The following is a 14,183-nucleotide window of genomic DNA, read 5'->3' on the forward strand; positions in this document are numbered from 1 at the left end:
CGGCCACCACGTGCACCGGCCACCCCTCGGCGCCCAGCGCCGCCCGCAGCTCCTCGGCCCGTCGGCTCTTGCCGCTGCCCGGCAGGCCGCACAACACCACCAGCGGCATGCTCCTAGTACGCCTCCATTACCGACCCGGAAGCGCCCGCGACTGCTTCCGGGGCAGATCACGCCGCGACCTCTTCTGCAGTCCCAGGAGGACAAAGCGAAGCCGGGCTCCGGCGGTGACGTCACAGCGCGGCCCCAGCCAATGGCAAGCCGGCATGGTGCCCCCCCCGTGCGCCGCATGTCCTACTGCAGGCTAGCGCGCATGCGCCACTACTACGGCTTGCTTTCCAGCCCATGTGGGACTCCTGGACACTCCCACCAAGGAGCCATATGCGCCTGCGCTGGGAGGGGTTTGGTTGGGGAAGCCCACTCAGCCCAGCATCCTGGAAGGGTCCCTGTCAGCCTAACCCTGCTCCTGGGAGCCAGGAAAAACAAAGTCATTAGGAGGTCGGATAGGCGCCGTCTCTGTGGGTGCTCAAGCACCTACTGAAAAATGAGCAGGTGCTCAGCACCCGCAAGCCACAGCTACGGGCTGCTTAAAGATGTTACCCCCCCAAAAACAGACCCCCCTCCCCAAAACAGCACTTTACTGGAAGAAGCAGCTCTGCAGCTTCTGTAAAGCTCCTGGACTTCAGCGAGGCTTTTTTAGCTAGAAATGATTCAATCAGCTATTAAGGGCCCAAAAAAGCCCAACTAAAGCACCCAATCTCTATAGATTCTGCAGAGCCGAGTTGAAGTAACACCCCGCCTCTGCTGGGCATGCAAAGGGCTTGGCACGGGACTGTACCAAGTTTAAAGTGAAGCACCGGGTTTTTTTTTGCTTTTTTTTTTGGTTTGTTTTTTTCATGTCTGCAAGCACCCATGGGCAAAAACCGAAGTCGGTGCCTGTGGTTGGTCTCCAGAAGGCTGACAGGGCTATCATGCACCTTGCAGTTTGTAACTTAAGGTGCATCTCTATTCTGCCTTGTGTCGTGGACTGTCACCTGCCAAGCGGACCACGTTTTATATGTACACTCTATACAAAAAGTTTATAATTATTAAATTGATGCTACAAGTCTGTTACGGGTATGACGGCTATAGGTAGGTAGAAGTTCAGCAGCAGAGAATGTGATCTCAGTCATCATGGAAACAGATTCATACTCTCTATACTGCAGTTACCTTGGTTTTGGTCGAGTATATTGCACAAAAGCCACAACATATGCCTCTTAGATTTCTCTAACCCCATGACTCTGTTAATTTAGCATCTACATAAACATTATTGTTATTGTGACTAGGAGTTGTGAGATAGGTCAGTTTGATTGCAGAATTCAAATTCAAGCTATGCCCTTTGAAAACAAATGTAACGATTGAACTAATAATATAGGCAGGATTATTCCGGAAGGCTTTCAAAGGGTACCTGAAATCTTGCCTAATTTAACAACTCAAGGGGCTGCTTTTTATATCTGAAAAATTAGAAAACATTTTTTGCATTTCCAGATTGGTTTCACAGATGGTAATAAAATAATTCCCTCATTTAACTTGATGGCATCAATCCTGCATACATCTAATTTTATGCATGCAAATAGGTCTGTTGAGTCCACAGAAATTACTTAAGTGTACAAGTAAAAGTGTGTGAGTTACTGTTTGCAGAACTGGGGCCCATATCTCTTTCTATATTACAAAAAAAAAAGTTAAAACTATAATTTTCCTCTAAAAAATGCAGTAAAAGCCAGACTAGCAATTGGATCTACATGGGTAAACCTAAGTAAAGCCCCATCACAATGAATGAGGTTCCACATGTGTTCAAGAAACTATCTGAAAGATCTCATTGTAAGCTCTGGGCCTGAGCCATTAAAAAAACAAAGCTTATGTTTTGTCTCTGACCTGTCATCAGGATATATAGGTTCTTTTGAACCACCTTATACTTTTCTACAAAAGCAGCCTCTGTGACTACATGTAAAAATTAATGTAGAATCTTTTTTTTCTTTTTACATACAGATATTCCTATGAACTTCAACTGCATAACATACCTGGCAGCTGCTTCTTTCTTTCCATCTTCTAGGGTCCTCCAGTGGATGTGATCTCCAAACCCTGGAAGCCAGAAAGATTATGAAAGTTGCAGGATTTAAAATGGCAGTTGCTTAAGTCTTACAAGTTAACCTCAATATTCTATCTGTGTAAAGTTTGTGATCCTGATTCACCATATGCAATGTCTAAAGATGACTGCAGAGGGATGGGGGGAAGAGAGTCTGGTATTTATGTCCATTAGTCTGTTATTAAAGAATAAAAGTTCAACCCTGAAAACATTTAGTTGGGCCCATCACTGATCTATCTTCATCAGGCATGTCATCCTGGTTGTGTTATCCAGTGCTGAAAGCAAGCAAGAGGACGCAGAATGCCATCATGATTTACCATCTAAACAATGGACCTGGCGATTATGTGAACTATTAGTAGTATTTTTCTATTTATAAGTATACATTACATAAGAAGTACTTATCTGGGTTTCTAGACACCTTTACATTCATTAAAATATAACTGCACTTAACAAACTAAAATTAACCCAAATAAAGTAATAATATAACTGAACAAAGGAAAAGGAAGAAAAAAAAATTAAGACCAATTCTATAATATCTCTTAGGTCGCTGGAGAAGTTGTAATGACTTGAAGCATTACTTCTTATTATCCGTACCATGCAATCATAGGGGTTCACAGCAATGTAACATGCTCAAAATGGTGGTATAAGACCCCCAAAAAGCTTGAGGACTACTGGCCTGGGGTGAAATCCTGACACCAGTAAAGTCAATGGAGCTTTGTCATTACCCAGCTGACTTGATCCAGTTTCAGACAAAACTACATTTAACTGCTCACAGAGAGATGCAATGGTTCTTCTTTATGTGGAAAAACAGGTGAGGACAGACCTTTCTGACAGTTTTTTGGTTTTGGTTAATTTTCTTCAGCCTTAATAACCAAGCTTTTATGGTTAAAAGACTTAATAATAAGCAGCCATCTGTCTTTGTATAGGACTTACAGCAGAGATTGAAAACCATGAGACTCTCATGGCCACCAAAGATCCCATCGCAGTTAAGAATAGATCTATCAATCCAGATGTCCTGGCAATATTAAGTAGAGCACCCCAAACTGCAGCCTACTTATCTGAATTCCTCCTACAGTTACAACTGGATATAGTATTCTTCTTCACTCCCTTCACTGAAGTATGTAGCGCTGCTGTGAGTTGTTAGCGGGACTGTGTCACTCACCAGCTGACTATACTTCAGTAATAGATTAAAAAGGGATCTATGCATATTGTTCTCCTATAGCAGTTGTAGACCACTTGAGTAGTGTGGAGTTGGTCTGTGGACTGGATCTGTCATCTGTTCACGGGGCTGGATTTTGGTGACAGCAGCATTAAAAGTTGCGGCTTCCATAACCCTGGCAGCTGCTGCTGCAGCTCCTACTGCTGGATTTCCCAACCCATAAGCCAGATGATTCCACTCTGTATTCAGCCTATGGGGGACCTCATGGGTTCAGAATTGTGACAATAAGACAAGCGACAGCAGTGTTAATTACCATTGCTCTGAGAGCTGCAGCAGTTAATATTGCTACCACTTGCCATGATGTCAACTTTCCAGACCTGTGGGAAGCCTCACAGGCCGGATAACACAGCTCCAGGGACTGGATCTGATTGATGAACCATATCGTGATCACCCTTGGTCTATTGTTAATGATAAGAGCTCTTAGGAATTATTCTGAATAAAAGATATATAAAAGATTTATTAATTGAAGATACATAGCACAATAATTAACAAGAGCATAAATCACTGTAAAATTATAATACTAAGCACTATATTGATAATCGTCATGGAGTAACAAGAAAGAAAAACAAAGGAACAAGCCAACTATTACATAGTTTGGGGGTTTTCACCAGCTGATAGGAAATGCAGCCCCATGGAAAAATTTCAGAGAAGGATTAAGGCTTTTTTTCCCCTCCTCCCCCACCTAATTCTCATTTTAACTTGATTTAGACACATGCATTACAAGTGGAGACATCACTAGAACAGACCATCTGCCAGGCTTTAACAGTTAGTAAACCTACCTTCAGTGCTTTTATGTATAAGAATTATTTCTGTGTATAGAGTCAAATATAGCTTCCTCATATGTATTCATTGTAATCAGCAAAAGCACTTAAGTGTGCATTTAAATATATGTTTCAAGTACACACTTAACTCTCATTTAATGAGACTCGGGTTTCTTATTAAACATTTCAGAGTCAGGACCCAATATAGGTAACAAAGTCCCTTTGATGTTAACGTGCTCCAGCATTTTGCTGAATCAGATTTGAGTAGGTGGTAAGAATCCCTTTGATGCAAGTGGAGACAAGACTGGGGCTGTGGCGATTGCTCAACAAAAAAGAACCAAAGGCATTAGCCAAAGGGGAAAGCAAAGGTAGTCTTTATAAGAAAAGTGGAAAGAACTGGGATCAAGGTCAGTGAAAGCCTGTGGCACTTTTTAAAAATGGATTCTGAATTTGGCAGGTTTTAATTGCTGGCATAGAAAAGGATTTCACGCTCTACTGTGTTCTTATGACCCTTGATTCCCTCTTTCGGGCAGGACATTATCCTCCTCATACAAGAAACAGCTTCCTTGCTCATCATATTTCAGTTTAACCTGGCCTGTCCCACATCCACTTTTCATTCAGGATATTAGAGCCTAAGTATATGGTATACCCTGTACGTAGATCCCGTATAGCTGCCAGCAACAGATTGTTTAAAAAGGAAGCCAACGCTTGTACAACTGAAGCGGAAGAGAAATAAGGGTAACCAGTTTATCAGCAGAACAGTCCACATCATCAGCTGCTCTTTCATGGAGATAACAATTGATGATGGCATTCTGCATCCTCTTTCCCTTCAGGATACATAACTAGTTCCCATCTACAGCTCTTTCAAAGGACTGCCTGCTAAAAACTAGAAGACCGTCTACTGATCTGGGTTGATGAAAAGTTCCTGTTTTAGATTCATGATTGTTACAGTTCACAAAGTCTTTTTGTGTTTATCTTGAAATATGACAACCTGTAATATATCTTCACAAGCAATCTCATCAAAGATTTATTAATACATATTAGACCACACTGCTTTCTAACAAGCAAGACTAAACTAATGTTCATCACCATTAAGATTGGGACAATCTTCACCTTCCCCCACTGCCAGTGCCTTGATTAAATTTATTGGCTTTAATATATAAAAAAAGATGAGACAATATTTTCCACTCCAAATTAAATTCTATTTCTATGAAAAAAAACTAAACAGGTTGTAAAATAGTCTTATTTGAAAGAAATGGGAGCCCCTGGTATATAAATTAAATGATAAGAAAGGAAAAGTATTGATGCTGAAGTCATAACTTTCATAGATATTAGGGCTGGAAGGGACCTTGCAAGATCATTGGGTCCAGCCCCACTGCTTTCTTGTCTCTAAAACAGTTTTAAACACTAATACACTGGTTACACCTACTCCACATTCAAACTACAGAAGAAATATGGGAAAACTAAAGGAGGACTCAAGAGAACTGGGGAAAGATAAATCTAAAATTGGATACAGAACGGACAAACATCAGAGTTTATTTAGGAGATAACTGGCAAGAGTAAGACAATGAATTGAGAACCTAGAAAAAAAATCAAAACAGTATCAAGCTGACTCAGTGGCGGTAGAAATACTAGAAATACTGAAACTTGGACAGGGAAAAGTTAAAAGTTACAGAACAGAAATCATCTACTTGTTAAAATATTTAGTAGCCATGGCCTCACTATGGTTTCCTTGGACAGCTGTAGGATGTGAGAACAGGATAACTTGACAAGAAATGTACGGTATCTTTACATGAGATTTAACTGAAGGACCCATTACAAAATCTTGGATCGTCAGAGTGAGAGGTTTTAAAAGCCTGCCACTAACTCTCAATTAAAACGAAAGTCTCTTTCCTTCCCAGAGCGAAACCGCGGAGGCCTGCTCTCCCAAAGAAATCAAGAGTTTTGACCTGCAAACTGGAACCCCCTCCCCCAACAATAACTGTACAGCTCCTTCTCCTTCATTGCCACGACATGAAGGCATTTTCCGCTCTTGCAGCACCGCAGTGCAATTGTTCATCACCATCATCTCGTGCATCTCGGCCTCATTTCTACCCTGGTCTCTTCCCCTCCCTGTGGATAATGAACCAGTTAATTCCCCCAAAAAATACAGTCAAAGATGCCTATAGTCTTGCAAATATTAAATCCTGCGACTGCAGGGCCCCTCCAGATGTCGGGTTCGTTATTGCAAGCGTTAATGTGAAAATGCAAGCAAAAAAAACCAAACCAAAAGGCAAAGAAGAGATGTCTAACCCTTTCCAAGCCCTTCTCCGGCAGAGGCTGAGACAAGCACGAGGAAAACTGAACAGAGGAAGCAAGTGGAGAGAGCCGCTGCCTGAACCTTCATGGTGACAGCTCGGATCCCCAGCGGCACAACGACTTCCCGGCGGCAGATCTCCAAGCAAGTCCAGATCAGATCAGATCCGATCGGATCACTTTAGGTTATGGGTTTTTTTAAACCCAGGAAGTGATGTTTGGCGGATGTGGGTGGTGCTCCTGCCGCAGGTTAGATGCTGAAAGAAGCCGATGTCCTGAAAGCTGAAAGAAGGACTTGGCAAAAAGAGGATTTGTTTTTTTTAGCAAAGCTCCGTACGGGCCTGGTTTTTACGGATGATCTCCAGGGGGGAGACAAGCAACGGGATTTCACCTCCCTTCGTGCTGGAAGCCCTCACCCGCGAAAGGGTTCGTGCTGCAGGACTCGCCTGGCTCCCAGACACATTTCGGATTGCCCCCGGTTGGAAGCTCAAAATGCTTGTATTTGCAGGAAAAAAAGAAACTATTGCACACGGGGGAAAAAGACTGCAAGCAAGTAATCAGGACTCGTAGTAGAGATGATCTCTTTTATGAGACCACCAAGATTTTTTGCAAAAAAAAATGTGTCTTGCATTGCACATACAGATGCACCTATCATACAGGTCTATAATACATAAATAGAGCATGCATCTTTTTATTGAAAGTATGCAAATCACTTTTCTTCTTCACTTTATCCTGCGCGCTGCAAGCCTCCCGGTCGTCCAAGCTGAATGCACCCGCAGCAGGGGACAGGGGACAGGGGACAGGGGACAGGGGACTTGCCCAGCGCGGAGCATGCTGGGGCTTGTAGTCCCCCGCGCCCACCAACCCGCTGTGGGCAGGGCGGCGGGCTCACTTTGGCGTTCGGTGTTATGTAAATACATGGCGGCCGCGTCCAATGGAAGCGGAGAGGGCGGGGTCTTGCGTCACGTGGTGCGAGGCCTCCTTTCTCTGGACCGTTCGCCTCTCTGTGGTCGCCATCTTGTTCTTGCCGCGTGCTGGTGCGGAGTGGAGCGCAGCGGAGCTGAGTGGACGGTGAGACCGCGCCGTCGCCGCTGCGTCTCCCCCCCCCTCCCCTTCCGCAGGGCCGCGTCGTGCCGGGCGACAGTGCGAGTGCGACCTTGCTCTGCCCCTTCTCTCCCCCGCCTGCTGCGGCCCGGCCGCGCCCCCTTCCGTGGCCTCTTCGTCCCTGAGCAGGCCGGACCCTGCTCCGCGGGCTTTGGGGAGGGGGATGTGTGTGTCCGGGCCCTGCGTTCGGGGCGCAGCCGAGAGCCTCTTGGGGCTGGGGTTTGGTGCGTCCCCTCCCCCCTGGGCCTGGGGTGAGAGAAGGGGCCTCATCCTGCTGCCCCCCACCCTTCCCTCCTGCCCCTGTGGGGGGGGTGACCCCGCCACCACCACCCCCCCCGCCGTGGGGCACAGCTACACTGGAGGGAGCCCTCCCCCTTCCCCCAACTTCTCCATTGCAGGGAGCACGCTCCTCTCTTTTGTCCCGTGTGAAAGTTGCCAGGCGTTGAAACCCCGACACGTTGCTGGCACAGACCAGTGAAAGGACTCCCAAAATGACTGAGCGCATGGGAAAGTGCGGGAGGCTTTTCCCACCCTGTTGGAGTGGGGTTTTTGGTCACGGTTAAGTCCGACATTGGGCTCTCCTTGCTCCAGGGCTGGTGGGCGACCAGGCGTCTTCCGCAATTGCCTCATCTCCCTTTTTCTGTAATTGAGCGCAGTCGCTTTAGGGCGATCTGTTTGGAAACGCGTGCTGTTTTATAAAGTGGACTGAGAAGCCAGTCTGGGGGTCTGTGCTGTCAGTTAGCTTGGGTGGGTGAGGGGAGAAGCAGCAGATTGGTATGAGGGCGAGTGAAGACTCGATTTGGGATGAAATGTTGAATTTCCTGGTTTCTGTCAGTTTGCAGCAGAGTTGTAGGCTTGTTGTAGGTGACACCTTTTTCTGTGGGCTGTATCAGTTCAATGGCGTGGCTCAAAATGTTGCCTCAAGTTCTTATCAGGTGTTTTTGTTGCTTGTGAAACATAATTTATTTAAAAAAACAAACAACTTGGCTGTATTCATTCAGGATGGTTCTGGATGCCTTTGAAATAAGTTATCGCTTCATGAGCAGGGGATTGTTTGTGTGTCAACTTTTTAATCTTAACATTGTGATAATAGAGCTGGTCTCCTTATTCCTCAGATACACCACCATGAATCAAGAAAAGTTAGCCAAGCTTCAAGCTCAGGTCCGAATAGGAGGAAAGGTAAGATGAAAACAATGTTAGGTTCATAGAAAGCCACTTAACATATCTCATTCTGGGGTCTTGCCTATACACAGAGATATTCGTGACAGTTATTTCTAACCCTGGTGTCCTAAATCAAGTGTGAATTAATTCAGGCAGGTGCTGCAGCTTGTGTTACAGAAGAGGTCAGACTGGGTCAGTGATTCTCACAGTTTTTGAACTAATGGGCTGCTCCCCATTAAGACCCACTATGTGCCTTAATAAAAAGGAGGACCTGATACAGATCGCTTATTGTGGTATTATAGATCCCCATTTGGGAGCCACCAGACTGGATGATCAGTCTGACTAGATGATCTTTCTTGGCCTTATGGTCTGCGAATCTCTTCTTGAATAACCCCATGCACAGGCACTCATCTATTGCCATTTAATTTAGGCAGTGCCTGAATCTGAATTAATTTCTGTGCATAGGTAAGTCCTTGCTGTATATTTTGGGGACCTAAAATAATGTTGTTACAATTCTAATTGTAGCACTTTGGCTGCTGGAAAGTAACTTTTTCAGAGTGGACCCAACTGACTGGATTGCTCCAATGCATAGATGCATGGGTCTGAAGACTTACTCTTTTCCTGGGTCTGGTCTCCCCTACAAAATTTTACCGGCATAGCTATATCACACCCACTAGCTTATTTGACTGTTCTGGTAAACCCCTGGGGTGAACATAGCTATACCAACAGAAAAGGGCTTTTGTTGGTTTGGCCTGCTTCATTCAGATGATGGTGTAGCAATGCTGGCACAGCTACAATGGCTGAGGCTCTGTAAAATAGAAAAGCCCTAAATGTAGCACTTTAAATCCTGAACACAGAAGCACTTCACTGTGTGGGAATTTGCAGCATATAAGCATTACAAAATAGGAAGGATGTTTTGCTCCTTCTAATGGTGCCTTACAATTTAACTGACTTGAAGGTTTTTTCTTGAGTTGTTCAAGTTTGAATGTGTGCTTTTTCAATGGAAATAATGAACTTTTTTTTCCACTTTCTTTCATTTCCTCGTAGTAAAAAATATAAGCAAACTTCTTTTTCGCTTTCTTTCATTTCCTCTTAGTATAAAACACCAAGTAGTAAATACAGCAAATGTAGCAAAAGGAAAAATCAAATGGATCAGTATCTCCAGTTAATTTATTATGCTTTTTAAAAAATTCTTGAAGGTAAAGAAGCAGCCTTCTATATGGGGTGGGGAAATGTATAAACTGGATGAGCTTCCTGACATTGGAGCTTCTAAGTACTGTAGGCAGATGGAGCATAGCTGAGCGATGTGATTCTAAATTTCTAGTGCAATGTGTGTTGGGTGAGACTTGCTCAATTTCTTGTTGTTTGCTCTAAATCTCACAAAACTCGGCAGGGTTGTCAGTCCAAGATTTCTGGGATGTCCTGATAACATGGGTGTAATACTCAGCAGTTTCTTTTGTGGAATTGAGTTAGTTGAAATGATAGGTGCATGTGACTACAACTGTCAGACCTTCAGAGTACCTGACTAATGTTTCTTGCATTGTCTAATTTTTTTTTTTTAGGGTACGGCCCGCAGAAAGAAGAAGGTGGTGCACAGAACAGCAACAGCTGATGACAAAAAACTTCAGAGTTCACTCAAAAAATTGGCCGTAAATAATATTGCTGGCATCGAAGAGGTACAGTGATTTAACAGATTATTTGACTGGCTTAAACTGTTCGCTAGAAAAACTTTAAAACTTTGGCAAGGTCCCTGCACACTCATAGTGAGATGCTAAGAAATATTGGGCCATGTTTGATCTCTGAGCTTGGTATTGGTAAATTCTGCTGACATAGGAGAGTTTCTCCTGAAGGAGCCTTTCCGTCCTTGTTTCTTTAAATTGTTGGTGGTAGAAGCCAACAGGTTGCCTAACTTGCATATACTTGAGAAACGGCTGCAAAAGAAAATCTCTTGGGACTTTTTAATAATGATTTGTCTGAACTTGATTAGTGAAACTTTTTGTGGATGTTCCATTAAAATGACTTGTTAGAACTAACAGGGTGTGCGATACTCTTCAAAATATAAAGGAAGACATTGTAATCTATGAGGTTAACCCAGTACAAATCTTTCTGTACTGCAGGGTTGGCTGCTGTCCACTTATGTGGAAACTCAAAGAACTGTAACATTTGAACAAGGCTGATACCTTTTTTAGCACTTGCAAAGACACTAAGTAGGCAGTGTCCTTACTCAAGTTAAAATCCCAGCAAGACAGTGATGGAATTGTTGCAGTTCTATTGAGTGATCTTTCGTTTTAAATACAAATCTTTCACTTTAGAAATGGCTCTGGGACACTTCTGTTTTGACTTTCCTTACAAAATTGACCTGATCTGTTGTGTACACTTGGAGAGCTCTGAGATAATGTGTTAGGGGGCAGAGGGGTTTCTGTTCTGCCTAAACTAAATGTTACTGCATTACATTTAACTGAAGAAATGTAATGGTTAAGTTGAATGTGTAAGTGTGTGGAGGAATCTGAATTTACCCTAATCCTTCTATTTAATCATGATCAGCATGCTTGCTCTGTGTAGTACAGGACACAAAGGAAAACACAGTCCTAGTTCCTCCTCCTCCTCTAGAGACTCAGTCTTAAGGTATAGACAAAACTTGACAGATACACTTTCTTCAGTTACCCGGAATGGTTCGTATCTGGACAGTGCTGGCTCCTGCCATGTGGTCTAGTTAATTGCTGCACATGCGTAAAACCAAGTTGACTTCAGTAGCATGTTTGATAAAAGGCTTTGAGAACTGAGAACGCTTTGCCCCGAGGCTCTGCCCTGCAGTGTGCTGTGCTTGTGCAGGTCCCTGCACCCTCATAGCTTCAGTAGACTTTGCAGATATACTGGTTCACCTGCGTCCATCAAATTGCAGTACTGCAGCCAAGGCTTGCAAACCTGTATCATGTAGACTAAAGGGATTTATTATTATTATTATTATTATTATTATTATTATTATTTTTGACTAGTGGTAGTTAGCTTAAGCCCTGGACCATGACGATTTATATATAGTTGTTCTCTTTAGCAGGTTAATTTTTAATTAAAAATACAGTTGCGTCTATGCGAAAACGTAAAAATACTTGGCAAACCATTGCTTATTTGCATATTTGATCAAATACTACTATCATAAAAACAAAAAAGCAATGCTGACTTGTGGCTTTTGTTGTATTGAAAAGACAAATTAAAGTGTTTTGAGGAAAATATATGAAATGTACTAAATATTCTATATTTAAACAGGTGAATATGATAAAAGATGATGGAACAGTTATTCATTTCAACAACCCCAAGGTCCAGGCTTCCCTTTCTGCGAACACTTTTGCAATTACTGGTCATGCAGAAGCTAAACCGATCACAGAAATGCTTCCAGGCATCTTAAGCCAGCTTGGTGCTGACAGCTTAACAAGTCTCAGGAAGTTAGCGGAACAGTTCCCAAGACCAGGTAGGGGTTCTTTTTTGCAAAGTTTTATTAAAGGTTTTGTTTTGTTTTGGTTTGGTTTTTTTGGTTTGTTTTTTTTTTTTTTTTTTTTTTTAAATTAAACTTAATGCTCTTGGAAAAGTGTTGAGGTAAACTTTTCATAAATGCCTATGTGACTTGGGAACCCAAGTCTCATTTTCAGAAGACGTAAAGACTGACAGTCATGTAGAGCTTTTTGAATTTTTGGGGGGTTTTTTTACACTTGGCTTAATACTTTAAGTAACTTAAACCTAATACTTCACTCAAACTATTTACAGGATAAACTGTTCTTCTTATATTATACTATGTCCTTGCACAATGTAGTTTTCTGATAATTATACTTAATTTTGTAAATAGTGTAGAGTCCAAAACTAAGTATCAGTTCAGTAGACTTAACAATTTACTAACCTACTTGTGGGCCACTTAAATTTGTTCAGTCAACATTGCAGTTCTTGTTGTGTTTATAGATTTTTGTTAGACTTCTTAAAATTCCAAAATCATTTGCTTTTTGTTCAATTCCCAAATTGCAAAATATAGCACTCTTGGACTCTACCTTGCTGTTCACTTAGTATTGTAACTTTGGGACAGTGGTATAATTCTGTTTCGAGCTTCTGTTGTCTAGTGGCCACAAAATGTGATTAAAACTGATTTTTATCTTTAGATAAAGTTGGGCACATTAAAGACAATATTGCCAAAAATATAAACTAGTGGATCTCAACTAGGGTGCTGCCAGGACCCTTTCAGAGGTGCTGTGTTGTGGGTGTTGCAGCCAGGTAGAACTAACCTGTGTACCTCCTGTGGAGCCAGATTGGTGGCCAGGTCCTTTAGGGTCAGGTTTAACTGTCTGTGAAAAGTACATGAAGTCAGACTGGGAAGGGCTGCAGCATGGGTGGGTGCTCCTGCTTACTTTAGGTTTCTCAGATAACTCCACTATAGACAAGAGCACTGCTGCAGACTGTGCCATCCTTCTCTACAGGAGGTACGTAGGACATTATGGCAGCAGTGGTGTATCCCAGTTGAGAACCATTGAGATAATCTGAGGCAGTGCAACAGTGGTTCTCAACTGGAACAATGGTCAATGCAGAAGAGATACAGAGTGGTGCCCTAAATCTAAAAAGGTTGAGAATCATTGATTTAAACAGTACTTTGCAATATTGAGTGTAGAGTGTCGTAGCTTGATGTGGGTTGTGTTCTATTTCAGGAATATGGAATTAAATCTAAATACCTAGAATGAGACCAGCTTTTTTATATAATAAACTGACACTTCACTTAATGAAATTTTTTTTAAATGTTGCAATAGAAATTCTGTAGACCAAAATAAAAAGTTAGTTGCAACTATAAAGAGCAAATTAAATTTAGGGAATAACTATTAAAAGTTGGGCTGGAAGGGACCTCCATGTATCATCTATAACAGTGATTCTTAATCATTTTAGACTACAGGCCCCCCCCCCCCATAACCTCTCTGAATTCAGTGCTCCCCCCAATTTAAAGACAACAACATTTAAATAATTTTTTAAATTATGGAAAAATGATAGTGATTCTTTTTGCAGATAACTCATCCTGACCTGTTGTGGTCTTTCTGTTTCTGACACTACAGATTCCTATTTGAAATTTCTGGGTTTGTCATATAAATCGTGTAGGTGTATGTAACCATGTGCTAATATTGTGCAGCACCCCATGGCACCCTTAAAATGATCTTCCAACAGGCCTGTTGAGCATCATTTATTAGGAAAAACCCCTTCCTCAAAGCAGATAAAGATCACTAAATGTAAAAATCTGATCTTGAACCTTGCAAAGCACAAGTTTTTGAATGAGTTTTTCCTGTGTGTTAGCAAAGATATTTTTTCATAAAAGATGAGCTAAACAATTGATACGTTTTTTTTTTTTTAAGAAGCTACAGAGATTATTAGAGACAAGTTTATAAGACTCTTATATGAAATTTTGTTTTCAGTACTTAAAAATGCATAAAATGTAGTTGCAATTTCAATTTTGCCTGGAGATACAAGCCAGGGCTTTTTAAGAAGAAGTTCATAGTTTCAT

General features: G+C 42.2%; 2 protein-coding genes across 2 annotated transcripts in view; one reads left to right on the forward strand and one right to left on the reverse strand.

Moving 5' to 3' along the window:
* The window catches only part of TXNDC12 (thioredoxin domain containing 12), a 19,608-nt gene extending 13,002 nt beyond the window's left edge, over positions 1-6,606 (reverse strand). The window contains exons 1-2 of the mRNA XM_019531419.1: positions 6,395-6,606; positions 2,058-2,118 (exon numbers count right to left, since the gene is read on the reverse strand). Coding sequence (XP_019386964.1) covers positions 2,058-2,118; positions 6,395-6,488 — 155 coding nt within the window. The 5' untranslated portion in view covers positions 6,489-6,606. The remainder of the gene's footprint in view (positions 1-2,057; positions 2,119-6,394) is intronic.
* Positions 6,607-7,443: 837 nt separating this feature from the next.
* BTF3L4 (basic transcription factor 3 like 4) overlaps positions 7,444-14,183 on the forward strand; it is a 13,045-nt gene continuing 6,305 nt past the window's right edge. Inside the window, exons 1-4 of the mRNA XM_019531420.1 lie at positions 7,444-7,468; positions 8,617-8,680; positions 10,225-10,338; positions 11,927-12,128. Coding sequence (XP_019386965.1) covers positions 8,627-8,680; positions 10,225-10,338; positions 11,927-12,128 — 370 coding nt within the window. The 5' untranslated portion in view covers positions 7,444-7,468; positions 8,617-8,626. The remainder of the gene's footprint in view (positions 7,469-8,616; positions 8,681-10,224; positions 10,339-11,926; positions 12,129-14,183) is intronic.

The sequence above is a fragment of the Crocodylus porosus genome, unplaced genomic scaffold (genome assembly GCF_001723895.1).
Source record: "Crocodylus porosus isolate Cpor-Errol unplaced genomic scaffold, CroPor_comp1, whole genome shotgun sequence".
NCBI classification, from domain to species: Eukaryota; Metazoa; Chordata; order Crocodylia; family Crocodylidae; genus Crocodylus; species Crocodylus porosus.